A 23,871-nucleotide genomic window follows, 5' to 3' on the forward strand; every position below is an offset into this window, starting at 1 on the left:
TTTGTGTAGCTGCTCGTCCTGTTTGTATGAACATCCCAAAACACATAACGCGCGCGGGAACAACCCGTACAGAGCTCACGCTGCGTGTGTAGGAACTTGTTGTTTGTCACAATTAGCTGAAGAGGAATGACCAACGGGACAAAGTGCAAAGGCTCACATTTAGGAAGCGATGATAAAGTCGATGACAGTGAAAGAGCTATGACTGCAATCAAAAAATAAATATTCAAATTAGATCAACACCCCCCTGAGGAATGTCACCTTCATGCTCTCGTCACAGCTGATGGGAGAGCCAAAGAAAAGCTTAATTAGTTTATATACTTGATGATAACTTTATCAACTATAATCAATTCCAAGGACTTAATAGTTAATTAAAAGACACTGTGGTTCACATTACCATTATTTATTCAGAATAGGAATTGTTATTGCACTCATACCATACTGAGAAAAGGTGAGTATACCTTCAAGAGTCTGGTTAAGAACTGTGTTTAAAGAATAACCTACAGATAAATCTGTTTGTAATCATATGAATACAGGCAAATGTATATATGAATGATCATTTGCACATATACTGTACATGTGTCAGCGTCCTCCAGACATATTTTGTGTTTTGTTGAATACAATAAAAGAAAATGCCACCCCAGATAAATGTTGTCATGTCAACACATGTGCCAACGCAAAACTGTATCTTATCTCAAAGATTAAGGGATTATAGCTATAATAAGAGAAATTATTAAGGCAGGAAGAATTCAAATGTGCTGCTGTGTGAGATAAATGTCCCGTTGGCATCCACAGTATCAAGAATCGAGGATGGTGACAGTAAAAAAATAGCAATAGTGATTGTGATTTTCTCCTGGTGGATCTGAATTCTTCACTGTGTTAGTGTTGTGATATCTTCTTTGGATTGTCTTGTCTTTATTTGCTCTGAAAAGCAGAGCATGCTATCGCTGCAGCTGGCCAGTAGATGGCCTCTGGCAACCACAAACTCAGACTAGAGGAGCCACAGAGTCAGTTTACCAGAAGGAGTCACCTGATGACAGCATGAATTCAAGACTTTCTCTGGTGTGGTTTGATTTGATTTGTCTGACTTCATCTGTGTGTCCGTTCCCTTAAGCCAGCTCACACAAAAACAGGTAAACATGACAAATGTGTTGACTAATCAGGGATTTCGTTCAGCTGTGGTATGTCACACCAACCTTACCAGCACAGATTACACATCCCAGTGAGACAACTGAAATCATCTTCCGTTTAATTTTACACTGTGAAAAACAACAATCTACAGCATGAGGTTTGTGAAAGAAAATAAATGAAATAGCAAAAAAAAAAATACATTTACAAACATCAATTATAATTCTCATTGGGCCCTGAGAGAGAGAGAGAGCTGACAGAGCAGAATAAGAATAAGAATTTAGTGCGCACTGGGTCTGTGGTAATTTTTGTTATTGGAGCTTGTGTGAAATTAAAGTGCCATGTGACAGCAGCTGTAACTCTATGTTAGGGTTAAATGATGGGTAGAAGGGGAAAAGTGAAAAGACCACCTCTTCATAATCACAATGGGAGGCTGGATAATGGAACCATGCTCCCTCACCCCCCTTCCCACCTCCCACCCCCCCCCAGATCAATGGACTGCAATGCTTGGTGGGTACTGGAGTCTTCACAACACAAAGAAGAGCCGTGTTCGCAACGCCCACAGAGGAGCTGCAGCTCGCACCGAGAACTACCGGTACCGAAATGCCCGGCTCGGTACGGTTTCCGGTAAGTGCGTAAAAATGTTTGGACCGGGCACTGGACGGAGAAGGTGTACGGTGAGGACCAGCTTGTTCGTTTTAAAAAATGCCTGTAACTCGTTTTCTGTGCGGAGGCAGAGGAAGGGGGTTAGTCCGGGAGGGAGATGAGGAGAGGGCTGAGGTCCTGCTGGAGCCGAGGAGGCTCAGCTGGAGGGAGGATTTCTCCGCAGACAATGACCTAAGTTGCACTCCAAGTTGGCCGGTGCAAAACCAGCTCCCTATCGCGAGTGCACTGCACGTTTCCGTTTGTGAATAACTTGGTCCTCTTCCCCGATCCTGGGTGCCACAGGGAGCATGCTGTGGTGCCGCCTTCTCCTCTGAAACCTCTGCTGCAGTTTGACCACCTGAAACTCCATTTTTTTCCACTGATGCTCGTCCGTGCACAACAAAGGATGCGTGATGCTCCCCGGGATGTGGATGGTGTGCGTTGACTGTAGTGAGTTAGCTCTCATAACGGGATGCATCGTAAAAGTCGGTGTGTTATCTTTTATCATTACGTCGCATTGTGGCAAAACAAAACAAAACAAACAAAAAACAAACATCCGACACCTCTAGAAACGCATTTCGCTGGATATGTTCTCTTGTCTCTGCTGTAGGAGTCAGATAAGGATGCTGCCTCCATCACCATCTCTAATGTAAAGCTTTATTTTAAGCATCGGATTCTTCTGTAGGCTGCAAGTAAAGAAACCACCCTAAGCCTAAGTAGTAATTAGCATATTAAAAAGCTACTACACCAGCTTGAGCGCCCGTGTGCGTGCATGTGTAACGCAAAGCGTGGCAGACTGTCGGCATCGCACAACCCCGTCGTACTTCTCGTGCCTTACGTTTTACTTGCGAGACTAGTTTGTTGCAAAAACCGTCGCCGGAGTCGCAGCGAGGCTTTTAGTTTGAAAAGGCGGGACCGGAAGCGGCTGGCGCGCTGACGGACGCGGGCTTCACGCTGCTCGTCCGCTCACATGCGAGAGAGAGAGAGAGAGGGAGAGAGAGAGAGGGATGCAGGCAGGTCGGTGCTGAAATCCTCCGCTCACGGCTCCGTTTTCTCCTCCCGCACCTGGAGTAAAAGCTGTTTAATCGGATGCCATAGACCGCGTCACCCTCCGAAGGTAATTCACGTTGCGCGTCAGGACAGAAAGCGGTGAAGTAATAATAATAAGAATTGGGCATCAGCGCTCCATCTATGTCTAATTAGGGCACCGATTGTGATGCACTACACCGAGCGTGCATGCTTCTGCTATTGAAGTGTAATTCAGGACATCCCCCCCCCCCCCCTTCCACCATGTGTTTTCATTTTTAATATAGTGGATGTATTATAGACGACGGAGAGCTCCCTCCAAGGACACTAGAAGCTACATGATGGCATTAGGAGCATCAGGCTTCAGTAATTCACAGCAGTCCAGTAGGATAGGACACCTCCTGCCTGATAACCTCCTGATGCATGTTTCTATAAAGGTGTTTTCAACAAGTGTGTCAAGTCACATGTTGTGTTCAGGTGCTCCCTCCCCCTCTTGAACTCGGGTCTTCTCTCCTGCACTGTAGTAAGGTGGATTTTGCTGTGATTTCATCTGCTTGTGGCCCCTGAAGTTAATTTGCTTTTCTGAGGAAAGAAGGGGAAAAAAAGAAATGCTTGTGCTGTAGCTCTTTCCACTTCCCATGGGGAGCCCCCCCCCCCCCCCTCCTTGTTTTTAATGGGCCATTAAGAGGCAGCCAGGATGGTTAAGCTGTCAGCTGGGCCTGATTGATTCGGTTAGACCACAGATGAGACTGATCTGAGCGAGCCATTCCTTCGGAGCTCTCTGCTAAATGTCTCTGTACAGCCCCCTCCCCAGCCCTCCTCCTTCAGGCAGCAGCCTGTGGCTGCTGAGCAGAGGTGGACAGCCTGGCTTTAAGCTGCAGGTGCTGAAGTGAACATAGATGCTTGTTGTATAGATACCATCCTACCTGTATTTAGGGAAAATACATTGTGTTGCATAGTGGATAAGTTGTGCTTCATCCTGCAGTGCGACCATCCTTACACAGGTGGAGGCACGCTGTGGAAGAAAAGTTTAGCAAAGGCGAGGAGCATTTTGGGCTCCTTGTGAAAGTGGGCCACTGGTCCCTGTGGTGAATAATGCTTTTCTAGGGCAGGCTCGGTGATGACGCTCACCCTGCCCGGTTTGGGAACAGACACCCTCGCCCATCCGTTCTGGAGAGGGGTGCTTGATCCGCGCAGCTCGGATGCACAGTGCTGAAAAGGGCCACACAGAGAGAGAGAGACTGCGGGTTCTGACTTATCCCGTCTACAAACCTATCATTGATGCGTCTCTGCAGCATGCCGGTGAGTGTGTGCTCCAGTTCGGTTCACCTGTCTCAGGTATGAACTTTTAGCAAATCAATCAGCTAATAGTAAGCCTGTTTTTAGAGACAGGGTTGAAAACTATTGCCTAAAACCCGAGTCCTGGAGCGAGAAGTGCGCTGCTATTTAAAGATGGCATAACCCAGCCAGCTGCTGTTTCCGCTCCCATCATAATTGAATCAGCACTAGTAGAGTGCTCCAGTGAGGGTGTGTGCGCTTCACAGAAGATTATACAGTTAGGACTTGTAGATGGGCTGTAACAGTTATCCATTTATTTACTAGTTTTTTTTTTTTTTTTTATATTTACCTGATTGGTGGCTCCTAATCCTGGTGAGTACATCTGTGGGACAAAAGCCGGGGAGAGGACACATCCCAGCTGGTGTCATCAGTTCTAAAACTGTCATCTGTGAAAATGATGTAGGTTTGTAACTTTCAAACTAGGTAGTTTATCCCAGTCGTATAGATTTTACCAGGATTATAGTGTTGGTAGTTTGATGTTTAGGGCACATTTTTATGTTTATGTCTGAATATTTTCCACATCATGTCTTCGATCTGTTTGTTTGACGCAGTGTAGTGACTTGTGATCACTGTCAGAAGCTTCTGAGACTGTTTTATTTCATGACTGCGAAGAAACCGACTGACAGAGATTGTGCAGGATGTGGACAGACTGTTACCTCGATATTGATCTGTCGTGTGCAGCAGGTAGCAGGGGAAGGGTTAACAACTCAAAAGGGAACTAGGCCATCAACATCCTTTTTTTTTTTTTTTTTTTTTGAGACTGGCTCTAAATGTGACACAAACATCGAGTGAAAAAGAGCAATATTCAATCACAGGATGGGTTGTATCTGCTATAGCCGTTTCTTTTTTTCATGTTTCAGGACGTGTTGTTGGCATGCACTGAGGCAGCAAGTGTTCTGCATACATAGCATATGAGGCTGTGGCTGAAGTGGCGGAAAATTCTCTGCATTTGTAGCTCTACCCCCTCACTATGTCCAATACGCTCGTACTTTTCAGACACTAAAGATATTTTCTCTTTCCCTGGATAGAGAGAAACGCTCACCACTCAGCTCGATTATTTTGAGTCATCCTGCCGAGACTGTGGCTCTGGGCGGGAGTGTAAAAAAATTCATCTCCGACCACGGATACATTTGACTCGTCTCTGTAGTGTTGGGGCTCTCGTCCTGTCTGTTTGTACGACTTCACTATGAAAACTACAGCACGCTAAAGCTCGTTTGGTGGTTTTAGGTAGGATAGTTGTCCTGGGTTTCGTTGCTCTGGCTTCTTCTTTTAAGAAGGAAGTTTACTTATGACTTTGCCAGTAAATTGGTGGAAGAGGAACAGAGAAGAATACCAAAACACGGTATAGGATTATATGTGTATGGTGTGACTTTTGTATTACACTGCTGTATGGTCTCACCTTAGTTCGAAGACAAGGGCACTGCAGCCTGGTTAGACTAATAAGTGACTCAAATGTAAGATGATATGGATGTCCATTAGGCTGCCAGGATGACTTCTGTGCAGGGAAATTCTTCAGTAATATTGAGAGAGGAGCTGAAGGAATGTTGTGGTCTCTTTTAGGGTTGATGTTTGGGTCACTTTTTTTCACTGGTAGTTAAAACCAGCATTTTTTTATTTCTCACATTGCATTGCTGTTTAGTTTCTCATGCAAAATGAAACAGTTTTTATTTTTCTTCTTAATTATCCCAAATGATGTGACTTTCATAGTATTGCAGCTATTTTATTATAAAGAAAGGATGGTTTGCAGTGCAGGGTTTAATCAGGCTATTAAGTCTAGAATTTAAAGCTGCCCCAAATTATTTGTTTTAGTTGTTTCCTTATGTTAGTTAAGCATTTACGTAGCATCGCATAAACGATTAGTAATTTCCTTAAACCTCCCAAAAATGGAGTAAAATACACACAGCATTTCTTAAATTCAGAAAATTCCAAAACACAGGAATCAGTTGACACTACTATACTCGTAAAAAAGCTGAAAACAGCAATTTGACTTAACAGCACAAATATTGCAGTTGTCTATTAGGTAATTTTCTTGTAGCCATTAGTAGAAATTGATCATTATGGAAATTTATGCCTCATTCCAATTTCTCTCTTGTAACTCACTCAAATGAGGATGTGCAACAGGTTCAGAAGGAGCAGCAAAGTAAAGTCTCAGTTTGTCCCATCTACTGACACTCCTCATACCCTTTGCTTACTATTTAACATATATGTAACATGAACTTGCATATTAAGGAGAACACGCAAAGTGATGCACAGAAGCGCAAGCACTGTAGACTGCAGTACCACAAAGCCTAGCTCGGTGAGCAGCATCAGCGCCATCTTTACTTGTATAGTTCTAGGATCAGTAACATAATGACGTAATTTCCTGATCTATATGGACTATAGCTGCATTTTAGTTTAATTAGCATCTTTCCAGATTAATTGTTTTTACATTTCTAATATTTTCTAAATTAAACATTAACTAAATTACTCAAGAGCACTAGTATTTATTTGCTCTACATAAATCCAGGCCCTTAAAGCTTTGAGTCTGTGGTTCTGAAGTGTTTCATGACATTTATGAAGTGTTTTGATGGGAGCTCTGACTTTTTACACCTGCATGATCTGAGTTTGTGCCAAGAAACCATTCTCCCACAAGGTTTTAGCACTACCATCAGCATGACGTAACAGAAATCCATTCACACTTCAGTCATCCAGTTGTGGGCCTCACTGTACCGTCGCTTTCTTTTTTTAGTTGGCTCTGAGTAGCGTTCTGCATCAGTCCATCTCCTTTCTGATTTTCTGAGCTGTTCTTTCACACTGAGCTTTTATGATTTGTTTCTAACACATAATCATCTGCATGCAGGTTTCTTACAGTGTCCTGCTAAAAATCACTGCCCCTTGTTGTGCGTGAAGGAAAGAAATATAGTGAAAGCGGCGATTAAATTGGTGACGCTGAAAACAAGTAGCAAGCGTGCTGACATTTATTCCTGCGGTTTAATATTGACCCTCTGGCTGCCCTTACACAGGACTGAAGCTTAAAGTAATGTGTGAGGTTGACTCTTGACTGGATTAATAATGTGTCTGCTGTTGGGTTTTAAACACAGTTAAAACGACAGCCATGGGAACATGGGTGATTTTGTTACCTCTCTTAAATAAAACCTTGACCATAGGTTTAGGAGACCATTTACACTTTGTAATTTGCTCTGTCTGGGGAAGGTTTCAATGGGTACAGTGAATCACACTTGCTATGTGCTGTAAATGGGGTCTTACTTTGTGTTCGTGGGAAGTTTCTGGAAACCCCCCCCCCCCCCCCCATTCATTTTTCATCTTCACTCCCTCTTGGCTGTGCTTTCAGTTTGACAAACTATGATCTAATCTTTTTCCTTTTTATCAGAGGGGTTAAGATGGGTGGAGATGCCATCATCAACATGGTGGAGACCTGAAAATCATTGCTGCGCTGCTGCTAAGAACCTCTACCACCTCAACCCCACCCATGACAGTGTATGTTAACACCTTTTCACATTTTGAATTTTTTTTTTCAGCTATATAGACATGAATACATATCGTGTGCATTTTAATTGAAAGTGTTTGTCTAGATGCTATGATTCAAATTCTTTTGTACTGGATAGTATTTAAGGAATTTTAGTAAAAATATATATTATATAATACTATATATATATATATATATATATATGTGTGTAATAAGACTAAATTTCCCATGACCCAAGACCACAGTGTTTTTTTGCAAAGAAAGTTTGAGGAAAAAACAAATTACTGCTGCTTTTATTCTGGTTAAACAGAGAGTGTCTCAGCTCACATTGTAAACTGGTGTTGTTGTTGTTGTTTTTCAGGAACTGTTGACTGGTGTGCCTCAAACTCTGTAATGGAAAATCGTGGTGAGTACCAAGTTTCTCATTGTGGTTTGTTAAGTGCTGGGGAGAGAAGTGTAGATCAGCTCATCTTGCTGTACATTCACTGTGTTTACGGGGTCTGTCTCGCCCCTCCACATTTCATGGTCAAAAAGCCTTACATCTTCCCAACCTCAGGGTATGATTAAAGATCCCAGCTTGACCCTTTTCTTTAAGGATTTTCCCTGGTTGACATAGGCCTGTGTCTTACGTGCTATGTGTGCGATGTAGAGCCGAACAGATGGTTCCCTGGATTTCTGTTGTGTCATTGCTAAAGTTACACTTCAGCATTAGTTTTCTCTGCACATACAAACGTGGCAGCTCTGCTGGAAAAGGAAGTGCTAACCTTGATTGCATGAACTGGTGAATTTTGGTTATGTGCATCGTCACAAGCAGCTCTGAGCTTAACCACCAGTTTCTCTTAGTGAAACTATTCCACCAAATTCAAATATGCATTTTTTTTCCCCCTCTTGAACAGCGTGCTGATGTTTAGAAATAAATCCATTTCCTTTCTTGTTTGATTCTTGTGATGCTGCTGTTGCTTTGAGTGATTCAAGAGTATGTGTCTATTTTTAAGCAATTAAAAACCTGTCCTTTTTTTAAAATATGAAGCTTACTCACAGCAGTGGCACAGGGCCTTCAAGCATGTTCCATGCTCCGTCCTTGGATTGGGCGGCGTATGTACATATATGTGCATACCTGCCTGCTAAAGTGGTCTGGCCCAGTCTCTTATCCAGGTCAGGCCAACAGGTTCTGGGCTCATGCGGATTGCCTCAGCTCTCTCTGGAAGTCAGCCCGGTATGGAGGCTGTATGTGGGGCACAGGGAGAGAAGAAGAAAGCCGCCGAACCCACTTGCTCTCCGTCTTTACTAGATGCTCGAGATGCAGCCAAAACACTAAAAAAAAAAAAAAACTGTGATCTATCCAGGCATAATGACACAGCTCAATGCTCTGGATTCCTCTGAGGCGCAGTCAGACAAAGTTTTATTTAAGACACTGAAACCTCAAAAGGAATTAAAGCACTTATTCAGAGGAGTCTTCAGTCATTCTTTTCTACTTGTTTTTGGGAATGTGTTCCCTCCTTTTTTTTCATTGCTCTGCCTCTTTATATTCAGGCCCCAAACATGGCAGCTCTCCTTGGTAAACGTGTCAAAGTCATGCTAATGCCTCCAAGACTGGTCAAATTGTGATAAGAGACTTTAAGACGTGCATTTAATGGTGTCTGAAGACGCTGTAAGAAAGGTGAGCAACATGATAAACGCCATCTGCTAGTTCTGCACAACAGTATTAGCGGCCTAGTATTAGTTTTTATACTGGATATAAATGCATATGTCTGATCCTTCATTTATTCCTCCTTTAACAAGTCAGGGATCATAGTAACAGCTGTGCTTCTGCTGGGTGCATGTCGTTATGTTCAAATGTTGAGGTGCACCGTTTCAGGCACACTTGGTCTTTATACAGCTCCTTTACATTCAAACAAAAATGATGCTTGTCAGTTAGTGTCCCTTACATTGATACTATCTATAGCTCTGTCTTTTCTCCTTGTCAGCTTCAGAAAGTCAAAAACTACGAACACCAGTGCAGCACACACTGTAAGTGTTTTCAGGGCACAACATGTGGTTTGAGTTCTGTGGTTTTAAGTCTAGTTTGTTCTGTGGTGGTTAAGTATTTTTGTTGTTACATTTGACCTGGATCAGTGTGTTATGGTCATGCAAGCCTTGTTCTCTTGAGACCCACTGCAACATATAGAATGTATTGCATTTCGCACAGTATATCGGAGGTACAACGCAAATCAAATTGGAAACATAACTCGACGTTTTTCCCAGGAATGGTAGGCATCTTTCAGTGAATGCTGACCTGTGCTATGAGCCAAGTAAGGAGGGTTGACGAGGGAGGGGGAGAGGGAGTCCAGCACTTGGAAGGAGGGAAGGTCTTAAGGAGATGGTGGGAGGGAGGGACAAAGGAAAGACTGAACTGGAAGACGTAGAGGAAGGGCAGACAAGAGAAACACAGAGAGGAAAAGAAGAGCTGAGATAGAGGAGACCAGGAGGCTTTGATGGAAAAAGGACGAATGCAGTTGCAGCTGTTGATCTGTCCCGTGTAGCTTGCACGCTTCTGGGAGAAGGAACAGGTAGAGGCCCCTTGGGGGCTGGATCATGGGACAGAGCCTTCGCGTGCAGACCCCAGCTCACACTCCACAACAACGCAACCAAGGCGGTGAGTTTCTGTACTGCTCAGTGAGTGGATAAAAACACAGAGGAGAAACAAGGTTTAGAGATTGTATAATCAACTCTCCTCCCTTTCTCTAGCCCCTTCACTTTCACCACCACAAGGAATGTTAAATCTCTGGGATCACATGCATGAATCTGAGCTCTGTTTTTACACAGTCGTGCACGTATGTCACACCTATTTTCTTCTGTTAAAATTCACAAGAAAGATAGTGAGGTTGGTGACAGTGCAAAGAAGCTTATATTTAGGGATTTCTGGAATAAGGATGCGTCTGAGTCTTTTAATTTGAGTTCATCTTAAGGTTTTCAATTGTCACTATTGCATATTATGAAGTGTAAATCTACACATCATGAGTTTCACAAAGTAGCAAGTTGTAAATTTATGGGACACATTTCGGCATCTCTTCCCTTAAATAGCACACTCTAATTTTAAGATCTAATCTTGCTTCTGTGTTGGTCTTTGTCTTTTAAAATGGTTGATTATTTTTAGGGCACACAGGATCCCGCAAGCTGCAGTAACACTGATTATAACTTGTGTGTGTGGTCAATTAAGTAGATTACATTTCATAATCTGCCTGTTAGAGGTTGGAAATGTTTCCCAACCGTTGTTCCCAGTGGAAGTGGGTTTCTTATGCAAGTGATCAGGTCTAAAGACAATCGGGGGGGTGTTTTGAAACAACAATCTCCTTTAACCACATGCCCACCTGACCAAGCCTGCCATGACTCATTAAATCATGAGGTTATTGGGAAATCTGGCCTCTCTGGGAGACGTTTGAGAGGGAGGTAGGTGTGGCTTCAGGATAGGGGTACGTCAGAGGAACACACACTCACGCGCAACCACGCACACCCATGTTTCCTGACTGGTATGCCTTATCTTGGCAGAGCTCCTGATTACAGAGACATGACTGCTTCACTTCTGTGTGAGTGGGAATTCATCTAGGTGTTTCAACAGTCAGAATCATAATTAGTTTCAGTGGTGTCACCGTATCGTACCTCGCTACAGCGTGTTTCCACGAGCTGTGCAGTGAACTGTGTTATTGAGTCTGAGGGGAAGAGGTTGTCTTTGTTCTCAGTCACAGAATCAGGGTGGAGTGCCGTTTCCTCCCTGTGTTTCCACGCAGACCCCCCCCCCCCTCCCCTCCCTCCATAACTCCTGTACTTTTTCCCGGTTTTGGAGCTCTTTTCACCCTTTCCTCCCAGTCCCACAGGCACACACAGCTGTAGTGCCACCACACACCAGACCTCTTCTCACTACAGCCGAAACAATGCCATGCTGGGGAGCTTTTCTCTGTATCTGTGAAGAATCATTTTGAGTGGATCCACAGTTCTTTTGAATGTGATAATTGAGTTGGATGTACTGTACTTTTTATCTTTTTGTGTTTTTTTTTTTTTGTTATTGTTGGTGGAAAGACCTTTAATGACCGGGCAACACTGGCGAATGTACACATTTCCTAAAGATATGGTCAGTCATTGTTTTGGAACGGATGCCTCCTGCATGGCCTGACTCGTCTGCAGTCGTCATCTCTGCAGTGCTCTGGAGTGTGCAGGCCTGGTGCAGCCAGCGCTTATGCTGCTTCACTGGCTTCAGCTGAGACACTGTGTCAGGAACCCTTCTGACAGAGCACTCTGCTATGCGAGAACCTCAGTTCTGGATCACAAGGAAGCTCCCTTAAGCAATGCTTAATATGGATGTTATGGCAGCTGGGCTGAATCCTCAGATTTCTTCTTCGCCAAGACAAGCTTGATTTCTGTGGTGTGGACATGTCCCTTGAACCCGAATCCTCTCTGCTGTAGTTTGGAAAAGCTCTGCAACTCGCCCTTCTGGCATTTTCCTCCTTGCTGATTTGACTGTGGGGATAAATATATACAGCATTGTTGATTTTGGGGTTGCTGAATGCTTCCTGCTTCCCCATGGCATGCTGTTTCAAGTCACGCCACCATGGAAGCTGGACACTTAACACCCTTCTTCCAGGTAGACTAGTGTTTGTTTTTAATAGTTTTGGTAAAACTAACATAGAAAAGAGCAACTAATATTAATAGAAAGTAGTGCAGGAATTTGAACAACTGAGAGTAGAACTGTTGTGGACCTTTTACAGATTGTCAGGCTTGTAGACACTCTGTAAGCATCCGGTTCAAATTTTACCCTGCCAGCAACAATGAAGTAGCAGTTAAAGACTGTGTCCTGCAAAAAGGAGTTTGAATCCTGTGTCAGCAACCAGCCACAATGCTAAAACATCCCTTTGCAATACACTGACACCCTGGTAGCTCTAGGGGTGCTGGTCTGTAGCTGACTAACCCTTGCTGTGTATCAGTTTCCACCTGACAGTGATATTATTGTAATTAATGTTTAAATGTTTTTTATTGGACTTGTAAATAAGCCACGTTGTCGTAGGTGCTGTGTGAGAGTATTCTATTGAGATGATCAGACCACAAGGCATTGTTGTCGCCAAGACATCCTGTGTGCGCCTCGGATTGGTTGTTTTAAAATTGGATCCTAGTCTGTCTACTGGTAAATATTGTGTCTGCTGATTCCAGCAGCTGCAGCCTTTAGGGGACTAATGTTTGCTGCTCACTCTGAACTCGGCACGCTGTCAGTTGACCTGTCAATCACGTACTCTGGAATATGTTACCATGACTGCAAAATGCCATTTAATGGGGTTATTCAAGCTCTTTAAAAGGTTTCACTTTGTAATTGTTAGCTTTATTGTAGCTGTAAGATGTATCATGACTGACAGATTTTTCTGCTGCTGTAGGACTGCATTAGAGAGAGTGTGTGTGTGTGTGTGTGTGTGTGTGTGTGTGTGTGTGTGTGTGTGTGTGTGTGTGTGTGTGTGTGTGTGTGTGTGTGTGTGTGTGTGTGTGTGTGTGTTTCTCCTCTCTATAGAGGCAATGAGGGCTGAAAGGCTGATAAGGCACTAGTCTCCATAGAGCCAAGGAATGTGAGCACTTGACAGTGTGAAATCCTGGCTGAGCGCCAGCGTCAGACCTCTCCTGTTAACTGTGGAGGAGTCCATGAGCTCTCAGCATCACCCTGCCAAAGCACACTCAGTCCCCGAGAACTAACAGCTAAAGATAATAACAGCCATAATGAGCGCGGCCTTCTTCACAAAGGCAGCAGATGAGCTCCGTTGGAATTGAGAGCTCTTTTGTCAGAATATTGTGACTTGTGATGGATCTGAACTGTTGTTTTCCACGCTTCCGTGTCTCGCCGAAGCTGTTGGATTGATTTTAAATTGCAGCTCTTTGTTTTTAGATGATGAAGCTGAGCAACACCACAGCACAAAGGTGGGGGAAGGGGGCAGCACAGGGGGCAGTACCCCTCCTCCAAAGCGTAAGGGTAAATTCTCCAACCTTGGAAAGATCTTCAAGCCGTGGAAGTGGCGCAAGAAGAAAAGCAGTGAGAAGTTCAAGGAAACTTCAGAAGGTGTGTGTTGTGAACTTAATGTGTTTGTAGTGTGAGTGAACAGTCCCCCCCTTTCCATTCATCATATCAGTCACTCTCAGCTTTCGTCAACGTTCCTCAGTGCAACTTGCTAAACACTCACTGGCCCTGGACGTGCTTTCAGTCCACCTACAATTAAGCTGATAACGCTAAACACTAATTAAGACAAGTTTTACAGCTATGTTTTTACCTTTTGTGCATTTTTAAAATAGAAAATTTTATTTGTTAACGGCAGAGCTCGAGAGAAAGATGTCTACAAGACGCACACGGCAGGAGCTTATAGAACAGGGGGTGCTGAAGGAGGTCCCGGACAACGGTAAGAGAGCTTCTGTGATTCATCTGATCTCTCGGCACCACAGTGCCTGTATCTGACAGCAGTGGCCCTGAGGCTATCACACCCACATGGACAGTACGGTTAAGTCACCAGTGTATTATGGCAGGAACACTGTCCTCCCATCCAGCAGGTGTTTGAGACATATTTTCAGACAGGGAAATTTTCTTTCACCTTGCTGTTTTTCAAAGTAATGTAGTGTCTGTTTAAAATGGCATGCCACACTCCAGAGCTGAGGGAAAGTGGAACGAATTGTGCCCTGCAGCAAAATAGCTTTGAGATGGTTGTGTGCATGCGTTCTGCCGGCCCCAGTGCTGGAGAGGCCCATTTATTAAACCTACAGCTGCTCCTTCATCACACAAACAAACACAGACTCTGTCTACAGGGTAAAAGTGCCTTTTTGTTTTTTACTCTGGAACAGCCACAGCACTGCCACCACAGATTATAATTATTACCAATTAACTTGATAATTTTTTCTATTAATTTCTCTGTCTGTAGAACATCAGAGATAAGTTAACATACCCATCCCAGTGCCTTAGAGCACACGGTGTAAGTGGCTGATCAAAACCTAAAAGTATGTGTTTGAGATCAGGCTGGTTAAAGTCTAAAATCCTGATGTTTGTGAATCTAGTGTTTTAGATTTATATGAAAATGAAACGGCAATGTTTTTAACAAAGGAGGGGGCAGTAAATGATACTGCCAGTACAAAACACAAGGGGACATTTAAGATCTCATTTCTGAATCTTGCTTAATGACCCAGAACGGTGTGGGATCTTCTCAACTTTTTCAGATGCAGATGCTGATACACAAAACCTGAAGCAGCCCTATGTGAAGAACGGTCACACTCTGCCTGTTAGTGCTGGGGTTGGGGGAGGCGGAGGTATCAGTGGAGGTAGGAGCCCATGTAATCAGGGCAAACTCCCTTCTGAGTCAGAATTTAGGATGAACCAAGCATGGCTCATCCAGCCCGATGACCTCAGGGGCCGTTCTCCATCAGATGGAGACCACCGAGGAGCTCTAAGCTCTAGGGGCATGGGACTGCATGAAGATGGGTGGAGAGGGGGAGGGATAGGGCCACGCGTGCACGGGGAGGGTGACTGGAAGCCTAATGTGGTCTGGCAGGGCCAGATTCACAGCCAGATGGAGGAGGGTAGGCGTGGCGGCCGGCTTCACCCAGACGATGTGCATAAGAGGCCCGGGCTGCAGAAGGCCCCATCGGAGGATGGCAGGAGGAGTCGGACGGCAGAAGCGGACTGGAAGCCCACACTCCCTCGACATGCTTCTGCTGAGGAGGGAAGGGCTCGCAGAGGTGAGTCACAGACAGTATGTTTGTTGAGATCCTCCACCAGTTTTGAAAAGCTACAATCATAAGATCCCTGTCGGGTTTCTCTCACTGTGAGAACAGCAAAGTGAATATTTTACAACTTGACCTCCATCATACAATTGAAGATCGTAGGCGATTCTTTAGTCTGTGTATTTTTTCCCCCCCTCCCTTTCCCTGTCACTTTTCTGCTTATGTGCTGTCCTCCCAGATATAGACAGGCTCCTGTCGGCTCCCATGGGCTCTGCTCCAGCTATGCTTCTTATTCAGGAACAAGAGGGAATAGCTCGTCCTCTCTTCTCCTTTCCTAATTAATGTGGCACGATCACTATACCTATTATTGCCCTTTAACGCTAACATTGTGAGCTCTGTAATAATTGGTGAAGATCCACAGCTAACTCATTTAACTGAGCCGTGAACTTTGAGAAATAATGGCGTTCTGTGCTGTTTTTAGACTGAAAATGAGTGAAATGAGCGCACGGCTCATTTGTTAGCTTTGTCTGTATCGTTGTACAAAAGTACGACAATACGATGAGACATAACTCATGTTTCACATGTGATTAAAACATCAGAATTTACAAGATTACACTGTAATAAAAAAAAAATCATTCTCTCTATTGACAGATTTGAAGGTGAAGATAGTTTTTCTCTCACCTTCCTTCATGTGCTTCTGTGTCTCACTTTGTATTTTTGTTATTCTCTCTGATGCTGCTTTTTCCCTCTCCCACTCTCTTTCTATCTTTATCACATCTCCCGCTCTCTGTCCTCCTTTTCTCTCTCTGTCTCTCTCTCTCTGTCTCTCTCTCTCTCTCTCTCTCTCTCTTCCTCTGTTCTTCATACCGACTTCCTCCTTTCCTCTTGATTATTTCCTCTGGTTGTGTGACATCACTGTGATAAAGGCTCGTCTGTAAATAAATAACCCTGAACTGCAGAGCTGCAGCTTTGAGGAATGGCGTGGGAGCGGCAGCAGTGTGGGTGCCACTCAGGGGTGGGGTTGGCATGGGGTGGACAGAGGGAGGTGGGGTTTTTTTTGGTGGTAATTGCAGCCGCCTACTCTGTTTATCTTCACAGCTGATCCCTAGATAATGCAATTCTCAAACAAGTGCTACCACAGAGAGCAGTCTGAGTGGTGAAGAAGCAGAAATGGCTCACAGCTAAGTTCCCGAGCTGAAATATTTATAGCCATGAAGGGAGGTATTTTATAATGAGATGTCGCTGATTCAATAATGTAAAAGATAAAAAAGAAAATTCTGTCATGATGCAACTTGGTTGTGCACCATAGCTGGCTGCAGCTGGGGTTATTGGAATTTTTGCTAACATTTCTCCAGCTTGGGTGAACGGATTACTGTATCGTTAAAGTTACTTAAGTGAAATCCACTTTTCTTTGTTGTGCATTCATAGAGTCAGACAGCCATTTTGTCCCAGGCCCGGAGGCGCTGCGGGACACGTTACACGAGCCTCTGCCGCCTAAACAGACAGTCATGCCTCCAAAGTGGCTGATGACCTCCACGCCTGAACCTGGCAGCGAGGGTCCAGCTCGCACTCCATCCAACCACCCCACGACTCAGTACTCCTCTCCTTCCGCCTCCTCGACTGCGGCTTCCAAACCTGTGCGACCCACCTCCTCTGCGGGTGTGTCCACTCAGCAGTCTTCATCTCCAGTCCCAACCTCCACCTCTCAGGCCACCAAGCAGCCCCCTCTGCCTCCACCCAAACCGGTGAACAGGACCAACCCTGCTATGCTGGGTAAGTTGTGCTGAGTTATTTGACAGCGGAGGAGGGGGGTGGGTACTCGATCACGTGTATCCTACATGAGTGGCCACAAATGTGCCTTATGAACACTCTGTCTGCTCATTTAGAATGTAGTTTTCCCAGTGGCAAATGCAATATGTATGTACATTAATGAGTCAGGACACAACTCGTGGCAAAGAGACGTCAGTTCGCACACACATCCCAGTAATGATGCTTTCTGAAACAGCTTGAGCAGCTTTTCCCCAGCTAATTACTTATTACGCATGGACTGTTTTAGCTGCAACTTTTCCAGCATTTTACACTCTGAAGATAACAGAGACTCTTGTGGCTCTGGGCCGCTGCTCACACAGATGCAGTGTAGTGGTTGTTGTTGTTGTTTACTGTGGGTTTGTCTCATCTGGGATCTTGCCATAATTCCCACCCGGGCAAAGCTGTCTACTTTGATTCGTTTTTTTATCTTCTCAGGAGATCATATGAGTTTAGATAATTACAAGAGTGTATACGTCAGTGTGACTGAATCTTACAGTATTTATTTTAGTTTGTTAGCATGTGAGGTCATGTCAACAGATAATCATTTGACTAGTCAAATGGGGAAAATTGCTGCAAGATGTCCTGTTTGTTTACTTCACGCTGTAATTATTGGTGGTAGATATATTTATTTATTTTTATTTAGCACCTCCCTCGATGAGAGGAAAGTCAGTCTATGCAACATTTAAAGTAGCAACATGTACATGCATTCACCAAACACACCACCTGAAGGCCTCCATCTCCTCCCTGTTAGTCTCCGCCCTGCAGGGGGGAGAGAACGCTCAGCTTCCGCTCTACTGGTCCTGCTGGAAGCGAGAGTGCGACTATGATGTCTACCTGTCCCTTCCTGTCTACCTGTGCCGGCGGGCCGGAGGCCTGCGCTCAGGTAAAAGGATGCCATCTGGTATCTGTGTGGCCAGGGTGCCCGTGTCTGGAATGCCCCCTTCAGAGTCTGCGTTCTTCATCATGTCGCGTCTTTTCCAGCTGCCAACATACTTTCACCCTATACCTTTATCTTGTTGATTTCCCTTTATTGCTTCACTTTGGATGTGGTATATACTGTAAGAGCTGCATGCCCAGAATGAGTTGATACTGAGTGTGCTGAGTGCTTTATGTATATGAGAGACAACTTTGGTATGAGTGAAGAATTGAGTGTTTTTAATGCTTTACTCTGTTATTTGGTATTTTGAACGAGGGAGAGCCTTCAGCAGGTTTTGCTGTGGCCTGCAGTGCATCAAGTGAACTTTATTGCACTAATCCACTTATCTTCTTCTCAACTGGGATGGATGGTTGAATGGAGGGGCATAAGGGTTCTAACAGGAATTGACTTAATTAGGAGCGGATGATATAATACAGTTCAGTCTAGTCTCTGCATGTTTTAAGACCAGCAGCACTGATCTCTTGCCTCGCTAGCACGGCTGTGGCTTTCAACATTGATGTTGCTTTAAAGCTGTTCTACAGGGTTTTAGGAATCGTGAAATAAATATACAAATGTGCATGCAAAACATTGCAGGGTTTGCATTTGAGCTTTTTGTTAAGTAACTTTTTGCATTTTAAAAAAGCTAATAACATATTGCAGCAGGTTTAGAATGAGGCTGTGCAGAGCATGTAGGCTGTACGTACTGTATCTTCTTTGTCCCTGTGACCTAAGGAACATGCTACACACTGTTAGCACTGTTTGTGAGAGCAGTGTGCGCGTTTATGTTGACACAATCGTGTCATCTGAATCACTGCATTTACACAAAAAGGCTCAGTCAGACATGCAACCCCATTGTTTATATTTGTTCATGTGGATTCTGTCATGTCGGGTAGATCATACATGTGTGACTGATGCACGTGCTTATGTCACAGTGGCAAACTAGATGCAAAAACAACACTTGTTAACAACCCTCTCACAGGCTTGAGCTCTGCTGCTGTTGATTTCTGACTGAACCCAGGCTGTATCTATCTTCAGTGTATTAACAGTTTTTTTCCATTTATAGGTGACTTCACCCAAGCTACTGGGGGTGCCAGTCTTGTGCCAGCCAAGCCCTCTCCACCGATGCCCCCCAAGAGGACCACCCCCGTCACCAAACGCAACACGGAGGACTCATCTCCCTCAGGCCATCCCATCAACCCCTCACCACTTTCCCTGGAGGACCACAGCAACCTCCCTGTGGGCTTCCAGCTGCCTCCCCCTCCTTCCTCCCCTCCACTGCCAACTCACATCCCACCTTCTCCACCCCGCCAACACATACACACCCATCATCTCCACCATCAGCACTCCTACCCCCACCCACTGCCCCAACCCATACCCATGCTGTTCGACCCACCAAGCCCGACCAATGACTCTCCCCAGCGCCCGGCTCCTGTCCCGCTGCATATCATGATTCAGCGTGCCCTTTCCAGTCCCGGCCCGGCTCAGCCACACCCAGACGGGCTACAGCGTGCACACACTTTGCTTTTTGAAACCCCGCCGGAGTACCAGGGAGATCGTGGTCGTCCCCTGCCTGTCAGCATCCAACCCCTAAAACTGTAAGTTCCTACAGAGCTCTTTGATCAAGACAAAGTCACAACTCAGTAGAAGCAAAAGCAAGACAACCAGACACAGGGGACAGCTGCAGAAAAGTATTTCTGTAGTACGTTTACCTGCATCAGATCCAGCTTTGCATGTGACCTCGATTAGCCTGCACATCTGTTTTTTAAGCCGTGTACATTGTTAATTTAGAGCTTAATTCTAAATTAGTTAAATGTAAACATACAGAGAAGTGCTTCATTTGTTTCCATATGTATGTATTTTTTCTAGATCTGAAGATGACTACTCAGAGGAGGAGGAGGAAGATGACGAGGAAGAGGAGGAGTACGATGGCGAGATTCCCCAGCCGGAGCTGGAGCCACGGAGTCGCCGGTGCTTGGTTGGAGATGCTGGGGTTTGTGTCATCCCTGGGGGAAATAGCAGTGAGGAGGAGGAGGAGGAAGAGGAGGAAGAAGAAGATGAGGAAGGTGTGCGTGACATGCATGGGGAGGACAGCGACTCAGACGGTCCTGTGTATCATAAAGATGAAGACTCAGACGAGGATGAGGAGGATGAGCCCCCCACTAGTAAGAATAGCCAAATTTTCTGAACATTAATTAGAAAACCTTTGCTGTGTTTTGTGCTCCATCACATCTCTTCACTTGGCTTTTATCCAGGTGCCCTGGCCAGTAGGGTCACGAGGAAGGACACCCTGGCGCTGAAGCTGGGCAGCCGTCCTTCTGTCCCAAACAGGGACAGGTTTACCCAGGAGAGGAGCAGCAGAGATGACCAACCTCCAGGACAGACCGGCCTCACCTGGCAGAGCAGGGAGCAGTGGGAGGCCATCCGCACACAAATAGGCACTGCACTCACAAGGTAAAGGCCGACTTTGTCACACTCATGTGCATATTGCTTTTATTTTGTACTCTTTAAACTGACGCATGAATGTCAGGAAGAAATCAGGATCATTTCTTAGAGCTTTGTCCTACTTATTGCCTGAATGACAACGTGATGAAATTGTATGAAAATAATGACTTTTTTTTTCTTCTTCTTTTTTTGACTTCAGGCGACTTAGCCAGAGACCCACAGCTGAGGAGCTTGAGCAAAGAAACATCCTTCAGCGTTAGTATCAACTATTTTTATCCGTTTTTTTAACTATTACTCAACGTGATTAGATTTTGTCTTTTGTCATCTGGATCTTGACCTAATTGAATATATTAGTTTGTGGACTATATATAATAAATATGACAGTTCAAGTCAGGATTTTGTCTATAAATGAATCATGTTTTTGCAAATAAATATATATTTTAGCATGCTTGTCTTTGCATCTTAAACAGTGTGATTTTCACATGCAGTTAAAGTTGCAGGACTTGAGTAGATCGCTTGAAACATGAATTACACATTAGATGTCTAATTTTAGAACCTGCCTCACTCTACCTTTGTTTCACATCAAATGAAGATTTCATACCTGAGTCTAATTTTAGCTCTGTTTTTTCTTCTCTCTTCAGCCAAAAATCAGGCTGACAGACAAGCTGAGGTTAGAGAGATTAAGCGGCGGCTAACCAGGAAGGTGAGGTAACACACATCCACCACAGACATCCGAGTGTGAAATCATGTATTTGCTAATGATTAAGCAGAAAACAACATCTGTTTTACTGTAGCTGAGTCAAAGACCCACAGTCGCAGAACTACAGGCAAGAAAAATCCTACGATTCCACGAGTATGTGGAAGTCACAGATGCTCAAGACTATGATCGGAGAGCAGACAAGCCATGGACCAAGCTGACTCCTGCTGACAAGGTACTCAGTTTAATGTGTCATCTCCACTAACACGACTTATCTCTCTGGAGTGGTTTGTGTGTGTTTCCTTTTTTAAATTCACTTTTAACTGAGACCCTGTCTCTCCTGTGTCATGTAGGCTGCTATTCGGAAGGAGCTCAATGATTATAAGAGCACTGAAATGGAAGTTCATGAAGAGAGCCGAATCTACACGAGGTATAGCTCGTCTTTGAATCTTCAAGTTATAGTTCTTATATTTTCAAGCCTCATCTTATCCCTTTGTTTCTTTTAGGTTTCATCGGCCTTAGCGCCCCTCGCCCCTTCTTTGTGGATATTGAAGCACTTGAGATCTCTGTGGCAAGAAGCTGCTCCCTATGCAGGCAGATCGCCCTTTTGTGTTTCCCGAATGTACAGATAATCAGGGAAAGCCTGGAAATGACTCAAAACAAGAATGCTTCTCGCTTGCCCCCTCCCCATCTCCCTCTCACTACATAGCTTTCTCAACACTGAGGTGGTGGTCGGGGTGAGGACCAGATGCAGTATTTCTCCCGGACGTCAGGGGAAACCACGTGCCAATGAAGTAGAGAACTGGCAGGGGACCTACAGGGCTTACTGTCTCACTTTTGTGGTAACCCCTCAGGGACTCGGATTTAGTTACAACCTTTAACGCGGCCTCATTCTGTGTTGCCTTTTTTCTTCTTTACTGTATATGGAAAAGCTAATTCATCTTGTTAATGTAACAGCATACAATAATAGTAATAATGGCGATGACTTATAGTACTCCACACAGTAAGATAATAGAGACAAATGGCAGAATGCACGAACAGGCTGAAGAATGAAGACTGGGATATTCTGTGATCGGACTGGACATCTCTGGGATATTGTGTGTTTTCTATTAATTGTGTACAGATTGCTATTGTGATACCTTAGAATGAAACTTGGAGAGGTCTAATAACAAAAATATTCTGTAATGCACAAGATATTTTATATTGTAATTTTGATCACATGACTAGTTACAGCTTTTATTTGAGCCCCTTTTTATTTGGCTTGCCTGTATTTATGGTTGTGACGTGAGGTGGCCATTTAAGCTTCAATCTAGTTTTAGGAAAAGGTGCAGGTCAAGAGGTTGTTGGTGTTTTAAATGTGCCAACATATCCAATGCCTAAAGGACTATAGGAAACTGGTTTTCATATCAGTGATTTCTGCAATCCACTGCATGAGCCAATACAGAATCCAGTGCCACTGGATCTGGATGATATCTCTTCATTTATACTTTTTTTTAAGAGTTTTTGTACTTCCCTTTAAAGATTTAACACGCAATGCATTCTGTAGCCGTTTTGAATAAGGTATAATGCTAGCACGGTCTAAGTAAGTTGCTATGAGTGTAGATCAGGGACTTATCACAAAAATCAAAACATGTATAAACAGTCAACGAGAAGTCACTTTGGCTGGAACCTTTTGAAACTGCAGAAGTGTTTTATCTTTTATTGTTGTCTGGCCAGTAGCTTACAGGGTTCTCTATGCTTTGTACAGGTTGATATAAGTTTAACTGATGCTTGTGTATATCTTGTCTTCCTTTCATTTGAAAAGACATTTTAAAGTTAAAAGTATTATAGGTTGCTATTTTTTTAAGCACAGAATATTAGTTTATGATTACATGCTACAAGAATGGGAATATGAAAGTACTGTTTCCGTAACAAGAAGTAAATTTTAAATTGAATGTGGAATTGTATGGACTTATAGTTTTCTTTTCAATTGTAAATAACCACATCTGGAGCTAATTAAAAAAAATCTTACAATTCTTTGAACCTTCTACACAATGATTCCACAGGTGGAGACAAGTAGAGACATTTTACATAAACCTTAAATTAAGAATATGGGGCTGCAGTGGCACCTGGTGGCACGGACGGTTCTTGTTGTTGGAAGGAAATAAATCTGAGAATGGCCAGAGATGAAGGTGAAGGTGTCTTTAGAAATCTTAGAATACAATTGGTATCCTAAATGTACATCCCAGTGTGCATAACAGTGAAGGCAAAATGTTATAGGTGAAGAACTGACAAAGCTGAAAGGGATTATACATTTATATATTATACACCAGTATATAAATTAAATCTATAGTGAGGAAAACTAGTATCTTCAAATGGCTACACATGTTCACATGTTAGGGATGAAAATCAAAACCAGATGGAGAAAAACGACATGAGCAGAATTTGATAAATGTCCAGCCATAGAAAAACATAAAGTATGAATTCATTGTTTCTATATTATTTGTTATTATTAAAACGGTAACCATATCTCATTCACTGTAGGCTACTTTTATTTGAGCCTCAGGTTGATGACTACTTCTTCCTCCTCTGGTAACTAGTAGGGCAACTTGTACTTTTACTTAAGTAAAATCATCTGAGTAGACTCCAAAAGTACTTTTTAAGTACTAGGTTGGGAAACAAATGGAGTATTAATTCCACCACTGGTTATTAGTA

The 23,871-nt window shown here is 43.8% G+C and overlaps 1 protein-coding gene across 9 annotated transcripts; it reads left to right on the forward strand.

Moving 5' to 3' along the window:
* Positions 1-1,685: 1,685 nt before the first annotated feature.
* Positions 1,686-23,192, forward strand: phactr4b (phosphatase and actin regulator 4b). 9 transcript variants are annotated; one of them, XM_026372226.1, is made up of 16 exons: positions 1,686-1,752; positions 7,505-7,611; positions 7,962-8,006; positions 13,500-13,670; positions 13,924-14,004; positions 14,810-15,328; positions 16,742-17,086; positions 17,874-18,005; positions 19,102-19,633; positions 19,905-20,200; positions 20,291-20,489; positions 20,680-20,735; positions 21,122-21,183; positions 21,275-21,412; positions 21,531-21,607; positions 21,684-23,192. In XM_026372226.1, exons 3-16 carry the CDS (start codon positions 7,994-7,996, stop codon positions 21,697-21,699), a joined length of 2,637 nt encoding a protein of 878 aa, XP_026228011.1. In that variant the 5' UTR covers positions 1,686-1,752; positions 7,505-7,611; positions 7,962-7,993; the 3' UTR covers positions 21,700-23,192. The 9 variants fall into 9 exon arrangements, with proteins under 9 accessions (XP_026228011.1, XP_026228010.1, XP_026228013.1 ...); XM_026372225.1 differs by having other exon boundaries at positions 1,697-1,802; XM_026372228.1 differs by lacking the exon at positions 1,686-1,752 and adding an exon at positions 2,024-2,220.
* Positions 23,193-23,871: the final 679 nt, after the last annotated feature.

Source organism: Anabas testudineus, chromosome 16, assembly GCF_900324465.2.
Source record: "Anabas testudineus chromosome 16, fAnaTes1.2, whole genome shotgun sequence".
Lineage (NCBI taxonomy): Eukaryota > Metazoa > Chordata > Actinopteri > Anabantiformes > Anabantidae > Anabas > Anabas testudineus.

Coding starts and splice junctions, on each gene's coding strand:
- phactr4b (XM_026372223.1), top strand. CDS start 10,175: ATGGGACAGAGCCTTCGCGTGCAGACCCCAGCTCACACTCCACAACAA. Junction 20,490..20,679: donor ATAGGCACTGCACTCACAAG/GTAAAGGCCGAC, acceptor TTTTGACTTCAG/GCGACTTAGCCAGAGACCCA. Junction 21,184..21,274: donor AGCGGCGGCTAACCAGGAAG/GTGAGGTAACAC, acceptor GTTTTACTGTAG/CTGAGTCAAAGACCCACAGT.